Source organism: Lethenteron reissneri, chromosome 24 (genome assembly GCF_015708825.2).
Source record: "Lethenteron reissneri isolate LAM-NWPU_2019-01 chromosome 24, ASM1570882v1, whole genome shotgun sequence".
NCBI classification, from domain to species: domain Eukaryota; kingdom Metazoa; phylum Chordata; class Hyperoartia; order Petromyzontiformes; family Petromyzontidae; genus Lethenteron; species Lethenteron reissneri.
Genome location: NC_083802.1, coordinates 4,285,381 through 4,308,881, shown reverse-complemented (window position 1 = coordinate 4,308,881; position 23,501 = coordinate 4,285,381). Strand labels below are relative to the sequence as shown.

General features: G+C 41.7%; 1 protein-coding gene across 1 annotated transcript in view; it reads left to right on the top strand.

Annotated features, from left to right (window-relative positions):
- The first annotated feature begins 9,026 nt into the window (after nucleotides 1–9,026).
- Nucleotides 9,027–23,501, top strand: part of LOC133346434 (GON-4-like protein) — a 58,275-nt gene continuing 43,800 nt past the window's right edge. Inside the window, exons 1-8 of the mRNA XM_061557999.1 lie at nucleotides 9,027–9,178; nucleotides 12,617–13,448; nucleotides 13,570–13,644; nucleotides 15,686–15,736; nucleotides 17,047–17,139; nucleotides 18,179–18,310; nucleotides 19,162–19,344; nucleotides 21,908–22,103. Coding sequence (XP_061413983.1) covers nucleotides 12,639–13,448; nucleotides 13,570–13,644; nucleotides 15,686–15,736; nucleotides 17,047–17,139; nucleotides 18,179–18,310; nucleotides 19,162–19,344; nucleotides 21,908–22,103 — 1,540 coding nt within the window. The 5' untranslated portion in view covers nucleotides 9,027–9,178; nucleotides 12,617–12,638. The remainder of the gene's footprint in view (nucleotides 9,179–12,616; nucleotides 13,449–13,569; nucleotides 13,645–15,685; nucleotides 15,737–17,046; nucleotides 17,140–18,178; nucleotides 18,311–19,161; nucleotides 19,345–21,907; nucleotides 22,104–23,501) is intronic.

The window sequence follows — 23,501 nt, the reverse complement described above, 5'->3', positions numbered from 1 at the left end:
ACTGCAACGCATAAACGTCATATCGTGGCTTATTGGCATACACCGTGACAAGTTATTGTTACTTTAAAGTCCACACACACGTAGCTGTGCCCTAACCGACACTCGTTAAGTCGTTACATTGACGTCTTTACTGTCCATGCATATTAACGGGACGATGGATCCCCTCCACTTCTCCCATTAACCGGCTCTCACCTCTTCGCCCGATCACTCACTCCCGTACTCGGACCGATATGATGTCTCCCTTAACTTCTCGAGCAGGAACCTGTCACCTGCTACTCCACACACCTCTACACCTAGCAGGTAGCTGTCACCTGGCTACTCTACACACCTCTACACCTAGCAGGTAGCTGTCACCTGCTACTCTACACACCTCTACCCCTAGCAAGGACCTGTCACCTGGCTACTCTACACACCTCTACACCTAGCAGGTAGCTATCACCTGGCTACTCTACACACCTTTACACCTAGCAGGTGACTGTCACCTGGCTACTCTACACACCTCTACGCCTAGCAGGTAGCTGTCACCTGGCTACTCTACACACCTCTACACCTAGCAGGGACCTGTCACCTGCTACTCTACACACCTCTACCCCTAGCAGGTAGCTGTCACCTGGCTACTCTACACACCTCTACACCTAGCAGGTAGCTGTCACCTGGCTACTCTACACACCTCTACACCTAGCAGGTAGCTGTCACCTGCTACTCTACACACCTCTACCCCTAGCAGGTAGCTGTCACCTGGCTACTCTACACACCTCTACACCTAGCAGGTAGCTGTCACCTCCTACTCTACACACCTCTACCCCTAGCAGGTAGCTGTCACCTGGTTACTCTACACACCTCTACACCTAGCAGGTAGCTGTCACCTGGCTACTCTACACACCTCTACACCTAGCAGGTAGTTGTCACCTGGCTACTCTACACACCTCTACACCTAGTAGGTAGTTGTCACCTGTAACTCTACACACCTCTACACCTAGTAGGTAGCTGTCACCTGGCTACTCTACACACCTCTACACCTAGCAGGTAGTTGTCACCTGGCTACTCTACACACCTCTACACCTAGCAGTTAGCTGTCACCTGGCTACTCTACACACCTCTACCCCTAGCAGGTAGCTGTCACCTGGCCACTCTACACACCTCTACCCCTAGTAGGTAGCTGTCACCTGGCTACTCCACATACCTCTACACATATTCTAGTGAGCAGGAACCCTTTACAATGCACGACCAGAGCTAACATCTGCACGGCTGTCTTTAACAGCATGAACTGGACAAGAGGCAAGCCATCGGGTCTACCGTCATTGTTATAACTCCCTCCTCTACCCCACCTACTCGTTATTCTAACCCTACCTCTTTGAACTCTCTGCTCCCTTCTTCCCGCATTCACAGGTGAAGCTTACTTCACGGCTTCAAGTCCACCTCGCCTTGAGAGCTCCATCTCCATGGCGACCCCTGCAACTCTGTCTACATGTGCCTGCGCTTCAAACGCAGGTGCACTCCCCATCACCCCCACCTACTCACCGTGAACGTCACGCTCCTTACACGCAACAATTACGCGCAATCTCCTATCGACTCGGAGGTCACAACAGCGGCACGTCCGTAGGTCGAGACGGGACAGCGGCTCTGATAGGGAGGAGTGAGATGAATTGTGGCATCGCAAGAGTGATAGGGATGATCGAAGGGGGGGGGGGGCATTTATCGAGCAGTAGATAGACCATATCCCTGATGATGATGTCACAAGCGTTTTTGATATGTTGCAGGATAATTTGACATGGCACACAATGAGTGGTACACGGTTTTGCAACCGTAGAACACTTGTCTCAGGAAAGGTGCACAGTTACATGGGATATGGCTACATTGCTGTTTAAAACTAATAATTATTGGCAACGATTAATTCGGTAATTTGTTGAAATTGAGAAAAAACTAAAAAAACCTTAAACCGGGCTGATGGCTATAGACGGAGATCTACTTGGTAACACAATGTTGATAATGATCATTAGGATTTAATTGTGAGACATCGTATTAAAGAACTCCTAACTAGATTCATTATATCAGTAAAGTGCTGTAGCCGCTCCGGTAAAAAAATAAATTGATTATTTCATTTCAAGAATGTAACGTTCAATCAACCTTCATCACTAAATCCTGATTGATAATCGAGTTTAAGTAATCTAGTTTAAATAATCAGATTTAATCCTTAAAATAAATAATTAACAGTCAATAAATCTAGCTTTTTAAGTGAAAATAATCCATTGAATTACAATAATGTTAACCCTAACCCTAAAAAAAAATGCACCTGAAGACAGTCGCTTGTTGTTGCGATCGAAACGTCGTGATCTATTATTTTTTCTACCTACGTAACCTAATTAACCTTATTCAAATCTTAAAAGAAAAAACTCAAGTGTTTCACCTAATACAATTGTAGTGACATCGCGGGATGTCACTGTGCTGTGCCGGCCCTAGAGAGGCACGGCGTGCGGTGTAACGACATCGCGGACACCACGACGATGTGGGTGAAGTACCGGCCCTAGAGGGGCTTGGTCAGCGCTGATTGATAGCGCTGGATGGCATCACGCTTGGCGTGCAATGCCAGCCCTAGAGGATCGGGTGTGAGTGTGCTGGCCGTAGCGAAGGAGTTACTGAGGGCCATGCACTCTGGTTGACCTGAGAGGACACGTGACCGGTTAAGTCTAAAGGGGGGCCCCAAGTGGGAGTTATGGGTGGTCACGTGGTCCGGATCGAGAACCTGCTAGAGGTCCCTGGAAGATGGTCGTGGCCAAGGGCGGAGCCAGCCACACCGTAGAGAATATAAGCCGGGTCCCCCAGAGGGGCCGGCGTTGTTGGTCATCCTGAAGAAACCTTCGTCTACATTCAACGTTCTCCGAGTCTCCAACACGTGGACCTGGACCCAAGCTGTGGTCCCGGTCCGTAGTAGCTAGCTACGTGGTAACTGGTGTAGTTAACCTGGTGGTCACCACCATAGGATGTTATTCTGTTAAGGGGCAATTACCGCGTGTGTTGGTGTTAAATAAATGTGTTGCCTCCAAAAGCACGTCTGCAACTCAGTTGAACCTACTACACAATTATGCTATGAATGGTACCTTATTATAAATGACATTTGGATTTTATAAAGTTTGAAGATTTACATTCGCGAATATCATGCATTATAACGAACACTATAACCTTAATACAATTAACAATAGCTTATTTATACAAATAGTGAAATAGCTTTACCTTGTTACACTATTTAACCCTGTGAATTACAACCAATCAGTTAGCAATCAATTATAATGATTAGAGCTATTTCACCTGCATGGCTGTGATGAGGACGTCATGACACCTACTTAAGGACCAGTGGCGGCTCCTGCAAAATCTCACAGGGGGGGCAAATGTCTGGATGATTGATAAGGATAAGGTCCACCCATGCAATGGATAAATTAACAGCTTAAGCATGTAAAGGCAACTTCACTTCTTTAATATTAATGAAAAATAAAGTGACTCTTACAATACATCTTGTTTGTTTCTATACTCACTATTATTACAATCCACTCAGTTTCTTTTATTAAAGATTCCACTAGGTGGCGACAAATAATATTGTTGACTGAAACGTGCTTACGTATGATGACGTAAGCACGTTAGTGCGAGCCCTCCCGGAAGCCATAGAGAATGCATTGGAGCGCCTGCCGTTCGAAAAAAAACATCTTTGAATGTAAGTCTATGGGAACACTCTAGGCGATTCTCAGCCGGAGTGAACTCGCCCAAAAAGAGGCGGTACTCCACAGAACGTGACATGACGCTGATTGGACTATATCCAGAGGCACAGTAACGGCTCGCGTAACTCTGTAGTTCAATGACATTGGTGGTGCGTCGCCCAATCGCCCTAATGAAGAAACCGCCCCTGTTAAGGACCCAGATTATAATGCGCATTCACTGGAGATGTGAGTTCTTGCTGAGCTCTTTAGTGATGATGCTGGTTGCCATTTTCAGCGAAGCGTCGTACAAAATTGTAAAAATTTTGCTTGCTTTTCAAAGTGCCAATTTGCAACAAAGAAAAAATCAAGTAGCACATTTTCCCACGTGACAACTTGATTTTTGTTGGCTTCGTCGGTTGGTGGAGGGTGCATAGCTCCAATATAAATGTTACACCTACACGATCTTGAATCATAATATTGATCATGAACACCTACGGGTATATATGAAGTTACACCCACATGTATTTAAGTCAATAAAGTAGGCATCAGTATAGGAGCATAGAGCAATGGGAATGAAAAAAATGAATCTTCAATTCTGCCACGCACGATTCGCTACGTGCATTAAGAATATGAAGTAATCGACTTTAATATCGGTTACTTGTTCGATCACCATTCAAACGCAGCATCACTCTTGGACCAATCAATATAAACTACGGCATTCTTTCTTGATATGCGTATGCCTGATGTATGTCCAACTTATTTTGCACCGTACGTAGTCAACCATGCCAATTGGAGGTGCGGGGGAAGGACGACAAACGAAACAATCTGCACGTGGATGCAGACCAACAACTAAAATTTCACATTGGGGTGGTCAAGCCCAGATAACCGTGTCAGGAGCAGCGGATTGTATGGCTGTGATGTCTCCTTCGTAATCGTGGATCGGGTATTGTGTAGTAAACTGTTGTTCTGGTATGTTCTGGGTGACCACAGTCGCACACAGGAGGGTTTTTCAATTTTCCATCTGGGCATCAGGTACCCGAATTTGCCATGGTTCGTGGAAGATCAAAACCGGGGATCTTCTGCGAATACGTTATAAGGCCGCACTCATTACACACAAAGTGATCACCACAAGTGAACCACAATGACTTGCTGATCTCGTCAAAGAGCATAAGGGGCCGTCCATAAAAGACGTCACGCGATTTTGGACTCTTGGACCAATCAATATAAACTACGGCATTCTTTCTTGATATGCGTATGCCTGATGTATGTCCAACTTATTTTGCACCGTACGTAGTCAACCATGCCAATTGGAGGTGCGGGGGAAGGACGACAAACGAAACAATCTGCACGTGGATGCAGACCAACAACTAAAATTTCACATTGGGGTGGTCAAGCCCAGATAACCGTGTCAGGAGCAGCGGATTGTATGGCTGTGATGTCTCCTTCGTAATCGTGGATCGGGTATTGTGTAGTAAACTGTTGTTCTGGTATGTTCTGGGTGACCACAGTCGCACACAGGAGGGTTTTTCAATTTTCCATCTGGGCATCAGGTACCCGAATTTGCCATGGTTCGTGGAAGATCAAAACCGGGGATCTTCTGCGAATACGTTATAAGGCCGCACTCATTACACACAAGTGATCACCACAAGTGAACCACAATGACTTGCTGATCTCGTCAAAGAGCATAAGGGGCCGTCCATAAAAGACGTCACGCGATTTTGGACGATTTTTGACCCCCCCCCCAGACGTCACAAAGCTCTTGCCCCCCCCACCCCCCAAAATAAAACATGCTTCAAATGGCTTTAAACTATTGTCATTGTAGTGCGTATTTAATGTGGCGCTTCACTCTGATGTTGTAGGAGAAAACATTTATTAAAAGGTCTATTTAATAAAGTAGAACGTGTTGTCTATATTTATTTAAAAAATGCGCATTTTGATGTGACGTCACATTTCTCACCCCCCCCGCTCGTCACACATCGTCACAAATGTCTGACCCCCCCCCCTAGGTGCGTGACGTCATTTATGGACGGCCCCTAAACCATCACGCATCCTCGCAGCGGCTTTTGGCTGCGAGCCATCGAACAAAGACGGTCACCGCATCACGCACTTTCAGATGCGCTTCTGCAGCCGTCTGGAACGCCGGTTCCTTCCAATATTGTGAAGCCACTGGAGCTATGCAGTTTAAAATCTACATAAAAAATGTCAATTTAATATCTACATTAGAAACTAATTTATTTATAACTGCCCTTTGGATTGTTTGTTGTCCGTCCCCCGCACATCCGATTGGCTACGTACAGTCCGAAAGAAATTCGACATACATAGATAGCTGTCTTATATAAAGTGTACATGCCCTAATGTGGTTAGGTTAGATCTCTCCGACAAACATCTAAAGTTGTTTGGCAAACTTGTTGTATGATGTTTTGTTACTTAAGATGTATTACATACATACGTTGGGTCTTTCACAATGTGTTTTTTAGCTCTTTTGTGCTCTGCATTGACGACTTTCTAACGAATACATTTGGAAAGAGTACTTTGAGAAGTTGCTAAATGGTGAAAACCCAAGATGCGTAATGGTTGAGAAACATCAAATAATTGAAGTAGTTGCAGATACATTAACCAGAGGCTCTGGGGAGCATGACACATTAAAAGATAGTGGGGCCAGATGAGATTCCAATTGACGTGTTTAAATTAATGAGAGAAAATGGTGCTGAAGTATTAATGGGGCTGTTTGGGAAAAAATGGATGGAAAAGAAAATGCTGTATCCGTGGAGAGAGAGTAAATTGGTTCCCATCTTTAACGGGAAAGGTCACGTACACGAGTGTGGTAACTACAGAGGAATAGCATTGATGAGTCACATCATGCAACTCTGGGAAAGGATAATAGAAAGGAGACTGAGGAAGCTGGTGGATATTGGTGAGTCAGGTTAGATTCATACAGGGAAGGTCAACAATGGATGCAATCTTTGCACGTATTGATGTAGAAGTTCTAAGAGAAGAAACGGGACATGTATATGGTGTTCATTGATCTAGAGAAAGCGTACGAAAGGGTGCCTCCAGGGGTTATTTGGTGATTTATTAGAACAGATATTCCTGAGGTATATGTCCAGCTGATCCAGGATATGTATGAAGGAGGATAAATGCATATGTGCGAAGCAGCCGTGGGGTGTTGGAGAGTTTTCAAGTCAAAGCAGGAGTGAAGCCAGGTTCTGCCCTGAGCCCTTTCCTGTTCACCCTGGTGCTGGACACACTAACGAGATATATTCAGAGACAGCCCTCGTGGTGTATGCTGATTGCAGACGATATTGTGCTATGCGGTGGAAGCCGACGGGTAGTGGAAGATGATTTGAAGATTTGGGTGCAAAATATTAAAGGGAATGGGTTGAAGATCAGTCAGATAGTACATGGTGGAAATTATCAGTGGAAATACTGCAGGATCGCAAATTGGAAGTGACCAGTTAACGAAGACGAACGAGTATAAGTACCTGTGCTGATGGACCACTAGGAGATATGAGAACATGAACAATGGCTGGATGGCTTAAATTGCGAGAGATTACTGGAGTAGTGTGTGATAAGAGGGTTCCATTATGAGACCTCCTTTGCCAGTAGCAAGATATAGTAATAGGTTTTCACCCTTTTAACTGGCAACAAAACTGACACCTTTATACAAGGGATCATGTTTGCATTAACCGCAACACTTGCGGTCAATTTTGTTGCCAGTTAAAAGGGTAAGAACCTATTACTAAGAGGGTTCCAGTTTGGTTAAAGGGAAAAGTGGACAAGGTGGTGCTGTTGTATGGGGTCGAGTGCTGGGACACAATAAAGAGGGAGGACCAAGCTATGGTATGCACAAAGATGAGGACGTTACGGTGGATGTTGAGTTTGATAAGGAAGGACAGGGTCAGAAACGAAGAAGTGAGAGGAAGACTCAAGGTGGGGAGAAATCACAGAGAAGATGGGAGAGCATCTACACTATGGGAACCTCATTTGCCAGTAAAAATATAATTGGTTTTTGTACCCTTCTATCTGGCAACAAAACTGACACCTTTTTACAAGGAGTCATGTTTGCATAGACCGCAATACCTGCAGTCATAATACAAACAAAAGAACATAACTCTGCACATTATGCAAACATGACTCCTTGTATAAGTATAGCCCGTAAAAACAAAGTTTTTCACTATAAATCCTTTATATGCGTGGCAGCGAACTTAATATAAATATAAAGGATTTAAAAATATATTCGCCTGTGGAGGACGCGGGGATCGATCCCGCGACCTTTGGCATGGGAAGCGAGGGAGCTACCAACTGCGCTACTCCGCCACGGCCTGTGAAGGGGTTACGCTCTGGGCTCCTACACTGTGACGTTCAGCCAAAGCGATGAATGAGTTCTATTTGAATATATGTAAAATCATTTTTTTTGACTAAAAAGTGTAAAATTTTGGGAATTTTTTTTCACGAACATTAATTGTCTGGCACAACGAGTCTGTGTGGAAAATGTCAGCTCGATTGGATCACGGGAAGTGGGTTGGAAAACGACCGAAAGATTTGCACGGTCCTAAGCAAGCAAGCAAACTTAATATAAAGGATTTAAAAAAGGTGTCAGTTTTGTTGCCAGATAGAAGGGTAAAAAACCAATTATCAAGATGGGAGAGATAAGGCTGGTTTGGTTCGGTCATGTGGAGAGACAACAATAAAATGGTATGGGCCAGAAGGTGGAAGGAAATAGATCAAGAGGAAGGCAGAATAGGACGTGGGCGATGTGGTGCGATCGGACATGGTGGCCAGAGGAGCACAAAGAGAGAAGGCTGGCAAAGACAGTGGGACAAACGCGTGGAAGAAGTAGAATACATCTTCTTGGTTCTTTTGGTAAAGTCACGTAGAAGGGAAGCAATAAAATAATAAAAATAAAACATTAAATTCTCACGACGTTTCGGCCACAACGCAAGCAGCCGTCCTCAGGTGTGGCCGAAACGTCGTGAGAATAATTTCATTATGTTTTATTTTTATTATTTTATTACTTCCCTTCTACGTGACTTTACCGAAAGAACCAAGAAGATGAATTCCCTGCAGTCACGAAAGCTTTAAATCAAAATTTAAGTAGAATACATTTGGCCGCCATCTTACGTGGGGGTGGGAGAGGGTTGGTGAGATCTTCCACCCCCACATAAGATGGCGGCAGAGTGGGAGGGAGGTGAGTCTCCCCCTCCTCCACCAACATGGAGGGGGAGGTGGGGGGGAGGTGGGGGGAGGGGGGGGAGGTGGGGGGGAGGTGGGGGAGGTGGGGGGGAACCCACCCCTCGATGACGTCACCCGCGTACGGCCACAGTCTCCCTAGGCAAGATGGCCGCCGCGGCTTCATGGTGAAGTGAGGACCCCTGCAACGGCGCGCCGACTCGTCCAGACGGGAGTTTTCGAACACGCGAGACGCTTCACACGAACCCGCCTCGAAAGCCTCCGTACAACGCGGCTTCATCGGGACCAGCGTACCCTCGGTAATGTACCATGTTCAAATAAAAATCACGCTGCCGCTTATTTACATCGCACTGACGCGAAAAGTGGCCGCGAACTCGGTGGGAGGCCTTGCTTCCCAAGCAGTGGATTAGCCACGGTTCATAACAACAACAACAACGCTCGTTGCTATTTGCTGTAACTCTCTTCTTGTTTAATGAACGAGATAGCTCCCGTGGGCCGCGTGTCGTAAGTTGCTGGCACGGATAACGCTCGAACACAGCAGCAGATGGATGTTAGTTTATTCATCGACGGCAATTCCTGGGTAGACTTCAATTGAATTGTGTTGCGACCCTCGATTCGTACAGCATGGATTGTGATGGTCGCATCGGTGTGCGATGTTGAGAGGTCGATGTGTTACATTGCCGGTTGAATGTTTTGAGTTTGACTGTAACGAACTTCGTTCGCACCCTACGTAACCCACCGTGCTAATCGGTTGACTACGTCGTTGATAGGGTCTGAATTGTTCACGTGCTTAACATTAGGTACGGAAATGGTTTGCGAATGTTATTTCATATTGGGGTGCTGCGGATACTATACATTCAAGCTACATAGTGTAGTTGAAAAGTAAGTCAGTTCATTTGATGTGCTACACGGATGACCCCGCTCAGCCCGTTCCCTGGCTATTCTACAAGTGAGATCTGTGGTGCGTGAGTTCAGCAGCAATACAAACATCAAGATTGGCGGACGAGTGCAGGGTCTACACTATGGGGACCTCATTTGCCAGTAAAAATATGATAATTGGTTCTTTACCCTTCTATCTGGCAACAAAACTGACACCTTTTTGCAAGGAGTCATGTTTGCATAGACCGCAATACCTGCAGTCATAATACAAACAAAAGAACATAACTCTGATAATGTGCACTGTCCTTGAAGTTGATTGGTCCACACCCGAGACAGCTTTCCTTCGAGCCTAGTCTCATATGGGTTGGACCAGATGACGCCAAAAGGCGCACAACTCAAGGACAATGCACCATCAGAGTATGAGAGCTCGGGGCAAGCATCTACACTATGGGGACCTCATTTGCCAGTAAAAATATGATAATTGGTTCTTTACCCTTCTATCTGGCAACAAAACTGACACCTTTTTGCAAGGAGTCATGTTTGCATAGACCGCAATACCTGCAGTCATAATACAAACAAAAGAACATAACTCTGATAATGTGCACTGTCCTTGAAGTTGATTGGTTGTGCGCCTTTTGGCGTCATCTGGTCCAACCCATATGAGACTAGGCTCGAAGGAAAGCTGTCTCGGGTGTGGACCAATCAACTTCAAGGACAGTGCACATTATCAGAGTTATGTTCTTTTGTTTGTATTATGACTGCAGGTATTGCGGTCTATGCAAACATGACTCCTTGCAAAAAGGTGTCAGTTTTGTTGCCAGATAGAAGGGTAAAGAACCAATTATCATATTTTTACTGGCAAATGAGGTCCCCATAGTGTAGATGCTTGCCCCGAGCTCTCATACTCTGATGGTGCATTGTCCTTGAGTTGTGCGCCTTTTGGCGTCATCTGGTCCAACCCATATGAGACTAGGCTCGAAGGAAAGCTGTCTCGGGTGTGGACCAATCAACTTCAAGGACAGTGCACATTATCAGAGTTATGTTCTTTTGTTTGTATTATGACTGCAGGTATTGCGGTCTATGCAAACATGACTCCTTGCAAAAAGGTGTCAGTTTTGTTGCCAGATAGAAGGGTAAAGAACCAATTATCATATTTTTACTGGCAAATGAGGTCCCCATAGTGTAGATGCTTGCCCCGAGCTCTCATACTCTGATGGTGCATTGTCCTTGAGTTGTGCGCCTTTTGGCGTCATCTGGTCCAACCCATATGAGACTAGGCTCGAAGGAAAGCTGACTCGGGTGTGGACCAATCAACTTCAAGGACAGTGCACATTATCAGAGTTATGTTCTTTTGTTTGTATTATGACTGCAGGTATTGCGGTCTATGCAAACATGACTCCTTGCAAAAAGGTGTCAGTTTTGTTGCCAGATAGAAGGGTAAAGAACCAATTATCATATTTTTACTGGCAAATGAGGTCCCCATAGTGTAGATGCTTGCCCCGAGCTCTCATACTCTGATGGTGCATTGTCCTTGAGTTGTGCGCCTTTTGGCGTCATCTGGTCCAACCCATATGAGACTAGGCTCGAAGGAAAGCTGTCTCGGGTGTGGACCAATCAACTTCAAGGACAGTGCACATTATCAGAGTTATGTTCTTTTGTTTGTATTATGACTGCAGGTATTGCGGTCTATGCAAACATGACTTCTTGCAAAAAGGTGTCAGTTTTGTTGCCAGATAGAAGGGTAAAGAACCAATTATCATATTTTTACTGGCAAATGAGGTCCCCATAGTGTAGATGCTTGCCCCGAGCTCTCATACTCTGATGGTGCATTGTCCTTGAGTTGTGCGCCTTTTGGCGTCATCTGGTCCAACCCATATGAGACTAGGCTCGAAGGAAAGCTGTCTCGGGTGTGGACCAATCAACTTCAAGGACAGTGCACATTATCAGAGTTATGTTCTTTTGTTTGTATTATGACTGCAGGTATTGCGGTCTATGCAAACATGACTCCTTGCAAAAAGGTGTCAGTTTTGTTGCCAGATAGAAGGGTAAAGAACCAATTATCATGTTTTTACTGGCAAATGAGGTCCCCATAGTGTAGATGCTTGCCCCGAGCTCTCATACTCTGATGGTGCATTGTCCTTGAGTTGTGCGCCTTTTGGCGTCATCTGGTCCAACCCATATGAGACTAGGCTCGAAGGAAAGCTGTCTCGGGTGTGGACCAATCAACTTCAAGGACAGTGCACATCAGAGTTATGTTCTTTTGTTTGTATTATGACTGCAGGTATTGCGGTCTATGCAAACATGACTCCTTGCAAAAAGGTGTCAGTTTTGTTGCCAGATAGAAGGGTAAAGAACCCATTATCGAGTGCAGGGTCCTTAAAGAATATTGCACCACAAGTAGAATGGTAATTAATGGTTCAGCCGTGTAACGTCTTGCTAACGCTACTGTTTCATTAGACCTCCTTTGCCAGTACCAAAATATAATAATAGGGTTTTTCTCCTTTTTTTCTGGCAACAAAACTGAAACCTTTTTACAAGGATTCAGGTCTGCATTAACCACAATACTTGCAGTCTAATGCAAACAAAAAACACACTATGATAATATATGCATTTTTCTTGAAACTCATTGGTCCACACCAAGGGACCAATCAGTTTCAAGGACAATGCATATATTATCATTGTGTGTTTTTTGTTTGCATTTGACTGCAAGTATTGTGGTTAATGCAGACATAAATCCTTGTAAACAGGTTTCAGTTTTGTTGCCAAAAAAAAGGGGAAAAACCCTATTATTATAACGATACTGTTGTATATATTGAAGACGATGTACCGTAAACAAATCATGTTTTTGTATGTTCCAGATTGAAATATTCAACTTTCAAAATGCCCAAACGCAGGGCCCTTTCATCTCCCAACGTCCCATCAGAGAAAAAATTCCCAAGAATAAACAATGATTCAGCTTCCTCCTCTTCCTCTGTGTCTTCTGATTCAGATAGTGATGAGAATGATCAAAACACATCATATAGACTTTTAAAACCTACATTTACTTTTGAACAGTCTTCTGGATATGTAAAAAAATACAACTGTGAAGAGAAATTAGATCCATCAGTCGTTTGTGTCAGTAAACATGCTAATGATTCCAGTTGTTCATCACATACTAGCACATTAGCCGCGGTCTGCCAAAATAAACCCTTTGCAGAGGCAATTTCAGAACCAGCTTTTCCGCAAAATGCACCATTGGAAAGTGGCAGTGGTGAATATAAAACACCTGGTTTTCCAGCTGAAACAACTACTTGTTTACAAATAGAGGACTCTACAGCTTTAGGCTCGGTGAGTTGTATTACTACCAAGTGTGAGCCCATATCATTAGAAACAGTGCAAGATAGCAGCACACTTTGCTCCACCAAAGAGACGGCAGAGGATGAGAGGAGTGCTTGTACATCTCCAGCAGTGTGTGAGCCTGAAACGTTGGCCATGGTTGTTAAACTTGAAACATTGGAGAATGAAGATAATGCTTCTACCTCGAAAAGCCCGAACCAATATGTGGCTGAATTAACGTCAAAAGATGTGCAAAAGGAAGAAGAAGATAAGCTGGAAATTGTTATTGTTGAAGATACTTATCTAGAAAAGAAGCTCGAGGATGACGCACAGCAACACAATCTGACTGCAGTAAATGTTAAAAACATTTTGCATGTAAGTATAAGTTATTGATGTTTTTACAAGTGTAATTGACGCTTACACTTAAATTGTACGTTTGCTATCGGAGTTCTTATTGTGCATGTATAATATAACGGATGTCTGATGTCCTTTTCAGGAAGTCATCACGAATGAGCATGTCATTGCTATGATGAGAGCAGCCTTGAATGACGTTGATGAACCCCCAATTTTTGTAAGTAAATAATCGAGCATACGACGAGAACATTTTTGCCTAAATCTTCACGTTTATTACATTACAATATTCAACTTAAAGCAGTAGTTTCATCGTACCTATCTTAAGTAATATGTAAGTGCAGTTTAGTCAGTTTGACTGGTGATAGCATGTTAATAAAAAAAAATGTGTTTGATAGATTTTGGAGGTACTGCATTATAGAAACATTTAAATCAACTTGGAAAATCTATGGGACCTATTTGCGAGTGTTAAGTTATTGAATGATAAAAAAAAGCTTTACCCCTGCTGGCATAAATACACATGTTCAGAAGATATTCATTAAATACCTTGATAATGTCTTTTTGATCTAACACTGATGAGATAAAGCCATACAAGAGGCTGTCTCTGGTGTAGTCCGATACATGTCAGGGGCAATGTATACCTTACGAAAGCATTAACATTTTTTCGACCAAATGTTTGTGTGGTTGATATTGACTTTATACCTTGTAATAGGCGTCTATTTGGTGTTTAGACATCTTAACATCTGTAGTTATGCCACATCGACCAGCCCCCCTCATTAATATTGGTGAGCATGTGCCGTTCTCCAAATGGACACCTCCCCCACCCCTATTAATAATCATGAGCGGGTGACGTCACTCAATATCGGCGTACACCCCCCTCATTAATAATCATGATCAGGTGATATCAATCTACATGGAGCACCCTCCCCCCTCATTAATAATCAGGAGCACGTGACGTCATTACACATCGAACAGCCCCCCTCATTAATAATCATGAGCAGGTGACGTCTTCCAAATGGACACCCCCCCTCATTATTACCTACTATAATGAGCCAACAATGTCTGTGCGCAACGATCGTGACGTCACTCCACGTCGACCAGCCCCCCTCATTAATAATCATGAACAGGTGACATCCTCCACATGGACCCCCTCATTAATAATCATGAGCCGGTGACGTCACTCCACACGGAGCATCCTTCCCCCTCATTAATAATCATGAACTGGTGACATCACTCCACATCGAACAGCCCCCTCATTAATAATCATGAACAGGTGACGTCCTCCAAATGGACACCCCCCCCCCCCCATTCATAATAATTAGCGGCTGACGTCACTCCACATGGGGAGCCAAGGCGCATCCTGCCCCCTCCTCGGCGTCAACTGACAACCCTCACGACAAAGGCAGAACCCTCTCTGTGACGCTGTCGAGACATCGAAGTAAAAAGGACGTCATGATGAACAAGGGATTATAACCTTAAAATGAAATAGGTCTATGTCACCGCACCCTTACAAACTGCACACGCATTAATGCAATGAATATCACGTTCGCGGTCTGCTTTTCACTTGCAAGTTTCAGATTTACTGCAATACACCCGTCCTTGGACGGGCAAAAGGCTCGTTACCAATCATTACAGACATTGAGGCTATAAAAAGCAACATGGTCAATTCAGAATGAATAAAATACATTCCACCCCCTCTGAATAACCAATATGGTACCCTGAGAAAGATGTGCATCAGACAGTCACACCTGCACAGTTGGCCTGTGAAAGTGTGCCAGTGACCAATTGTCACGCTTCTCATTTTTCCAGTTGCTTGATGTAATCGCAAGCAATCAAAGATTGGTTTGTGACCATCCATAACTAGTGAGGTCGTGCATTGGATAAAAAGTATAAGAACCCAACTTTACTTTTTTTTGCCTGTCATTTCGATTATCATTTACGTTTTAACTGGCAGAAATTTAGACTTAACAATTCTTGGTCAAGATAAGGAAGGGAAAAAAAAACTTTTCATATTGTGTTCTTCACGACAGAACACCAGCCACTATATAAACCACTGGTTTGGCTGAGATGGGAATATAGAGAAACGTCGCTTATTTGAAAGAGGTTCTCTTAACCTGCTGGAGTGGAAATTTCAACAGTTCCTGAAAATTCTGCTGTTTGGTCATGGTCCCATCTGCAGTTAATACCGGCATTTTTTTGTACATGTAAGTTGAATGCATAACTTACTCAGCTAACATGGAGAGCATTTTTATTTACTTCAGGAACCAAAGATGACACGCTCAAAAGCGAAAGAAGCTTCAGAAAAGGGCTCCGTAAGTATTTTAATTTTGTGTTATGTAATCGTTTTTCAGTATACTAAAGCAATCTATTCTTTGAATTTCTTCATTTAATTAAAACATTGTTTATTTAAGTTGAGTCATTTTAAAATAATTATGCATTTAGTCTTGTCCCTGTATTATGGTCATCACCAATTAAAATGGATGCATTTGTAACAAAGGCAAGATATTTTACACATTGGTGTGATTGCAACTATCTGATAATTACAAACGGTTATTTGAAAAGTCTTGTCCAGCCCAGCAATGCTGTGATTTGAGTTTCTAAACAAAGCTTTGCAAGGATAACCCATCTCTTCATTCTGGGCCAATTAAATAAGTACCACGTTTTGAGAAAGTAACAGTGGTCATTTCGTGGAGTAGCTGGTACCCATAATAAGAATGGAATTTCTGCCACTGGTTTTAGGACTGAAAATTAAGGCGAGTTCCCAACACTTTAATTTGACCAGAGGAGGTACTTGAATAATGAGTGGTCATCATGTAAATATAACTTCTATAAAGAAAAATATATTTTTTTAAACCATTTCCAAGAATAAATCAGCATGTGGAGTTGCGGTAACCATTTCAGTATTGCCTTATTATGGTTTAATTAAAAGCAATGCACAGTGTATATTTGTATTTTGCATCGTTCACACTCTTCATTATGTTTTGGAAGGTGTAGCGTTATTAATTGACACGCATTTTTGGATTGCTTTATAACAGGCTAGCTTTACTACCCGGCTTCGCTCAAGACTTGGATTCTTGTTTTAGATTAATATACGGCCTACGCGGAGGATGGGGGGGGGTGCGTAACGTCAGCAGGCACACTGCGTGACGCTTCCGCATGGGGGTGACATCACAGATGTGACATCACAGATGTGAAGTCACCGCTCGCTTGCCGTGTAAAACATATCCATTATTGTGCCCCCCCCAAAATACAAAAGTCTATTTTTATACTTTTTGCATTGTGTACTGTCTGGAAGCTACCCACATGCCAAATTTCAAGTTTGTTGCATGATGGGAAGTATGCTAAACATTTAGAACAGACAGATTCACAAATTTACCTTTTATACATATAGATGTGTGTAATGTGTGTAATGGGTAATAACTTATATACCTATATATTCTCTCTTTAAATTGTTGCATATAAGTAAACCAATTAATCTATGGTGTCTTTGTTTGGAAATTATTGTAATTATAGAAAAAAAATGTATACCAACTATTTTGACTCTTCTACAGCATATTATTTGTATTCTTGTGCCATTGTTTCAATATTCCATTGGATTTTTTGTGAAATGGGTGTGCTTCAGCAACCACAGTTTCTAGAGATTCCTCTTGAGGAAGAGGACTCATCCGATGAAGAATACCAACCAGAAGAAGAGGAAGATGACACAGCTGAGGAGGTCTGTATGAGAATATTTCTAATTGGACAGCATTGCTATGAATGCAGATGAAGCAAGTCTACAGTAAATTACTTTTTACGCCTTAATAATTCATATTACATTATAATTTTGGGTCTCATACAATATGTTCTTGTGGGTTATTTAGGTGCCACAGAGCAGTCCAGCGAATCACAACCCACATTTTTGAGGATTGCTAAATCGTGTCTCATACCTGCAATTTCATCGCACATATCATTAAAGAGTAACGAGTATTATTGCAATTACTGTAATACATTTGGTGGAGTGTTTAGCACTGTTCTTCACGTGCTGTTAACTCAATAACCTGAGTTTGATTTATAGCTACAGCTAATATGAGTGGTGAGTGATAACTGCTCTGGGGGACCCTCTTCAGCAACCCAAATTGAACAATGTGGTGCAGTGGGGTCAAACAACCCTCAAGATTGGTCCGAACTAATTAGATTCTCGCTAAGGGCTCGGTTGATTGGCAGAGAAGCAAGGACCTGGAATCTGATTGGACAGTGAGTGTGAAGGATGGAAACACGGCCAATTTGCAATGTTAATTGAGGGGTTGGTTAGAGACCTGTTTCATGGAAAGTTGTGGGATTGGCTAAGGGAAGGAAGACACCCTGGAATTTTGGAGAAGGTCGTGTTCTAATTTGAATTAGCAGTCCTTCCAGCACCTTTTCTATCCGAGACTACTTTCTACATGTATTGTAGGCATTAAAAAACAATTTTCGTCAGTGAATAGAAATGTCTTTACTGTGTCATGCCCACGTACATTCATATTAAATGCATTGTGAAATTCCATTATGTACTAACTTGTGTCAGTACTCATAAGTACATGTCATATGTATGTATGTAGAACTTATTTTGCACCTTACGTAGTAAACGATGCTAATTATTTGCTACAAATATCGTACGTAATGCATAAACTGAAATGTACACTCATAGCACATAAGACAATACTTGGAGTTTTACAAAGCTAACTGAATGCTAGTTTCCATCACCAATTTGTTTTGTTTCACAACTTCCTTAACAGAGCCTTCTGGAGAGTGATCTGGAGAATTCCCTGGTGGCTGAATGTGTTTCTCCAATCAGCCCTGGGCACCACCGGTTAAGGCGCAGCTCGTGTGTTTCTGATGTTGAGGATGAAGGCAGTACTGATGCACAGGTGATATTTCCACTTACATAGCTTACCATTACTGTTTATATATAATGAATACATGGAATGCTTAAATTGACACATGGTATGTTAACGTGCATGGTATATTGATGTTTTTTTAGTGGCATAAAAACAGATCATGAGAAGAATATGATAATATTGTTTTCAAATCTAGGATAAATTTATGTTTTCTAGGCTAATCTTTCAGAACTTTCTACAGAGGGAAATTAATTCAACATCGCACTTCAAAAATTAATACAATCAATTGCATTATTTATTGTTGAGGCAGTTGTAATTGTGGGAGTTATTACTGTTTTAATTGTAAATGCAGTATTGTGTTAGTAGTTAATTGCTATGGTACTTATGACTAGTATTAATGCTGTAATAAGCTCATTAATTTTGCTGTACTAATTAAATGCTCTCAGAATGATTACTGTTGTAATTGGTATGAAAGTTGATGGTAGTATTCCTGCTGTAGGAAGTAGTAATTACAGTCTTACTGGTTGTGACATCACAAGTTTTTGGTGATGGCATGGAGTGGATTGCCCATGGATGATGATGAATTATTTTATTTGATACCTACGTGACTTTACCGAAAGAACCAAATAGTAATTATTAGAACTTTAATTTTTAACACACTAAGCAATACCTTCCATGAAACGTAATTTAAAACCCAAGTAAACGTTTCACAATTCTTAAATAAGAATTACAGCCTTTTCAGTTTCTTCATGAAGTATTTTTTATCTAATAACATTCAACATGAAAATGTCGTATCATTGCATTTTATAACAGGTGATTTTGTAAGTGCAAATCATAGACAATTGTTTGTTTCTTGGACATGTGTTTGCTTTTCTCTTTAGTCAATCCAAGTTGAAGAACCACAACCACAACCCACAATTCAGAAGATCAGACACGTTAGCGCCATGGTTGTACCAATGGGGCCTCCACCTCCCCTCCCAGCAAAGGACAGCACTTTTATTGAGAAACTCAATGCTGTTGACGAAGAGTTGGCATTCAGCAGCATTGTTGGATATCAATATCGGGTTAGTATCACGTGATCGTGTAAATGTAAAATTGTATGATCATATTGTGTATTCTTTGCTGTTCACAAAAACAAGTAATTTCGTTCCAAATAATATTTACTTTTTTTTACCTTTGCCAATGTGCTGCTGTTAAGAATAACTGTTAGGTTATATATTCTTGGTTCTTTCGGTAAAGTCACCTGATGATGATTGCTTGTGTTGCAGTCGAAATGTCGTGAGAATTTTTTATTGTTTAATATTTTTATTATTTTATTATTTCTCTTCTACGTGACTTTACCAAAAGAACCAAGAATATGAATCCCTGCAGTCACGAAAGCTTTAAATAAAAATGTAACTGCTAGGTTATGAATTTAATTCACAGTAGCAGTGTGTGTGGAAGGTAAGCAAATGTTACTATGGTATTCTACCAGAACCAATGATATACCATGATATCTCCCTTTGTATTATTGCATTTGTTTACCCAGGAAAGCCTCGCTGAGTCTCATAACTCTGTTCTGTCAAGTTTTCACAGGGGGAGTCGATGATTGCGATCTATATTCAAATTGAGTAATGTGGGTTTACTCTTTCAAAGTTGGCCAATTTGGACCATGACGCCGGCACAGTGGCCTGCTCTGGCGTATGACGTCATGAGACCTCTCAAGTTCACTATGAAGCACACGGTGCATATTTTGAATATTACACCGGCAGTAATAACCATGGCGGTCGCTGAATTCGAACCATGAACCAGTGCGACAAGTGGTGAACGTGCTACCAAAATAACCATGTGTGAATAAACCTACCACAAAAGTCTTTCTTCAATGTGTATTATTATAATTGTCACAGACTTCTAATAAGCAGAATGTGGAAATTCATGTGACGTACGTATACCCTTTAAAAAAATGCTGTTGGTTCCACGGTTATTGTGCTGTAGATTTTTATCATAGCTCACTGGAATTGGTACTGCATATGCAGTGTCTGGGATGAATGGGTTAGATATTCAAGGACGAAGAATGCTGCTTTATGAAAGTAGCTTGATATAAATTTAAAACACAGTACTTAAATTGTGAAGTCTAATTACATGCAAGATATTAGTGAACCCTACTTGGATATTTTATTCAATTAAAATAAATCAGAATGTGTTACAGTGTATATCATTTAAATAGCATTTTTTATATTATTCTATCAAAATTGTTCCTAATTTTAATTGAAGAAAAGCAAAAAACCCACCGCTTTTATTATTTTCAATTTATTTTTATTTATAATTTTACATTTATTTGACTATTTTTATTGTGGGTTTTTTTGCTTTTATTATTTTCAATTTATCCTTTTTATTAAATTCGTATGATTTTTTAGTTTATTATTTTATATTAAAAAAAAATTATATTTACGTGACTTTACCGAAAGAACCAAGATTATGAGTCAGTGCAATTAAAGTGCTACCATGGTAGAATACTAATGTGCCCTGGCTGCTAGTGTTCAGTATTAAAAAGGTCCAGTGGGAAGTGTCCGAGGAAAAAATATGACCATATAATAAACTGAATGTGCTGTACATTGCTATGGGTGGTATGGTTAACAAAGAGATGAGACTATCATGTGATGACATTTCTACATGATGTCCCCATGCCAGCATTTCATCTCCTCAAGCTTTATGATTTTGCCTTTTATATGAGGCAAATGCATCTCCAGTGAATCATCGGTGGCCATGTTTTTGTATTTGTTTATTAGGGCGCAATGTACGATCGTTAATTTGTTTTCAACGTTTAACTTAAACGATTTGTCACTTTCGCTGTAAGAAGTTCACCACATTGGCCTTTAACGTGTGTCCACTTGACGTGCATATGAATCCTAATATGTCGATATCACTTTCTATTTTTTATATATTTACATCTGTTTGTGTTCATTACTCTCAATTCCTGCTGTCCTATATTTTACAAAACGTTCATGACACTGTCTTTTCATGTCTTCCTTTAGCCTGGCTCTCATACCCCTTTTTCCATTGGTACACCCGAGTTGAGCCGGTATCATAGGTTTTTCACTGGTTATGTTCTGTACTGAGCTAGAACCTGTCTCTCGGGGGCAAACAGGGCCAGGAGTAGGGCTAATGACACCCTTATTGCGTCTGACGTCAGCTGGCACGTATGTAGATGATGTGTGGGACTGCGTCACCACACATCACCTACATATGTCTCAACTAATTGCGTGTCAAGTTAATGGCGCATCTTGGCTTCTGCAGTGGAAAAACAACCAAGTCCTCTTGAACCACCACTTCTGGATGGCAAACCCCTTTGTAATATAAATATATAAGCCTACACTTAGTTTTGTTGTATGTTTTTCAGTGATTTATTTTAATAGTTTGTAAATGGCTGCTGGTGTTTATATGTTGGCAATACATGAAATGACATACCCCTCACAATGGGAATGGAATTTTCCACCAGTGGCTCAGGGCTGTAAAGAGTGACACCTCATGCTCATTGGAGTTGGAAACCACTTAAGACTTTTTTGAGTGCATTCATATGGAAATCCATAGCATTGTGCCTGTTTTAACTTTTTGAAATAATGTTTTTTTTATTGTTGCCATGTTCAGCCAGACGATGAAAACTTAATAGCATACCGCACACGCTCCAAGCGGACACTGAGGGACATGCCTATTGGGCAGCTAGAAGCAGAGCTGAATGCACCAGATATAACGCCAGATATGTACGAGCCGGCGGTTATGGAGGATGAAGATTGGAAGACTTGGCTGCATGGGCTTATGACAGACCCAGTAGATAATGCAGAAGGTAAGTCACTTGGTAATAAGTTTTGCAGTATGAGGTTTGATTAACGTCTTGGAATCAAGAATATGCAGAAGAAAAACATCTGTTGATAAATTGAAGGTGCCAGATTCCTGTTGAAAATATGCATCTCATTCTTGTGTGAATAAATAGACAGGAGTAGAGGCAAGGCAGTTGTCGTTTTTTCCTTAAGTGAGAGCGAACTTTGGCTATTCCAGGCACTTGAAAAGTCTTCGCTTGCTTTATTGTTGTAACAGGTTAAGCAGTGAAACACATTTTAGAATCCTGTGGCGATAAGACTGCCCTATAGATCCCTTGCCTGGTTCCGTGCCAGTTCAAACCCTCTTTTCACCATCTGTTGTAAGATTTGGCCATTGTACAAAATCGGCGGGGGAAAGTGTTTTTTGTCAAGTCGTGAATTAGGAGGCTAAATATTTATTTAGCTTTTTGCTTGTTTTGTTCCATATGACTTTGCAGGAAACAGTTTTGGTTTTGTGCTTTTATCTACTGTTAATCCCACTTCTCCCATATGAACCGTATTGCGGGACCCCGGGGTCCCGAATAAACTGAAGTAAAAATCGTAATTAATTTTTGGCTACTCCGTCCCACCGCGCACATAAACGCCGCGACCCACCTGGTGCAGATCATTCTGTTGTCATGTCGTCCAAGCGCAATGAGGACCAATGCGCAGAATAAACTTTGTTTAGCGCATTGTGTAGAGCTCGTCGAGAGGAATAGATTGCTGCATCTTTCGTCTTGAACAGACATAAAATGACGCCGTGACGCAGTTTATGCGCGAGCCGGGGGCTTATGGGACCCCGGGCGTCCCGCCATAAGGTTCTTATGTTATGGGCATAATACTTGTGTTGTGTGATAAAAGTACATTTACAAAAGTTACTGTGACTTGTCTTCCCCTTGTTCCCAAAACATTAAAATCTAAATCTGTGAATGTAATTTTAACGCTGTGTATTTTCAGGAACACAGTTAAAATTTGATACGTATTTTGTAAATCCAGGCCTAAATTAATTTAATTAAATTATACTTAATTTTTATTTGGTAATGCCACCCCCTTACAAAAGGTATTTCTTTGGGAAAATAAGCTTTATACAGTGCGGTTCGGCTTACGTGCTGTTGTTCAGGAACGCATGTCACGCGTTATGCGAGGGACTCCCATATGAGGTTTATATAAAATTAAACACCCTGTCCTTTAGTTGTGCTGAAATTCAAACGTAATTTTTTTTGGGATGTAAACCGACTCTTTTTCAGTTTAACACATAGACTCTTTTTATACAAATGCAAAAAAGACAAGAATATACTGGGTACAAAATGCCACACTGTCCTAATTTAATTTGTCTATTCTACTAATTAGTTTGAAAAAAATCAAGACATTCACAGCAAGTGTAC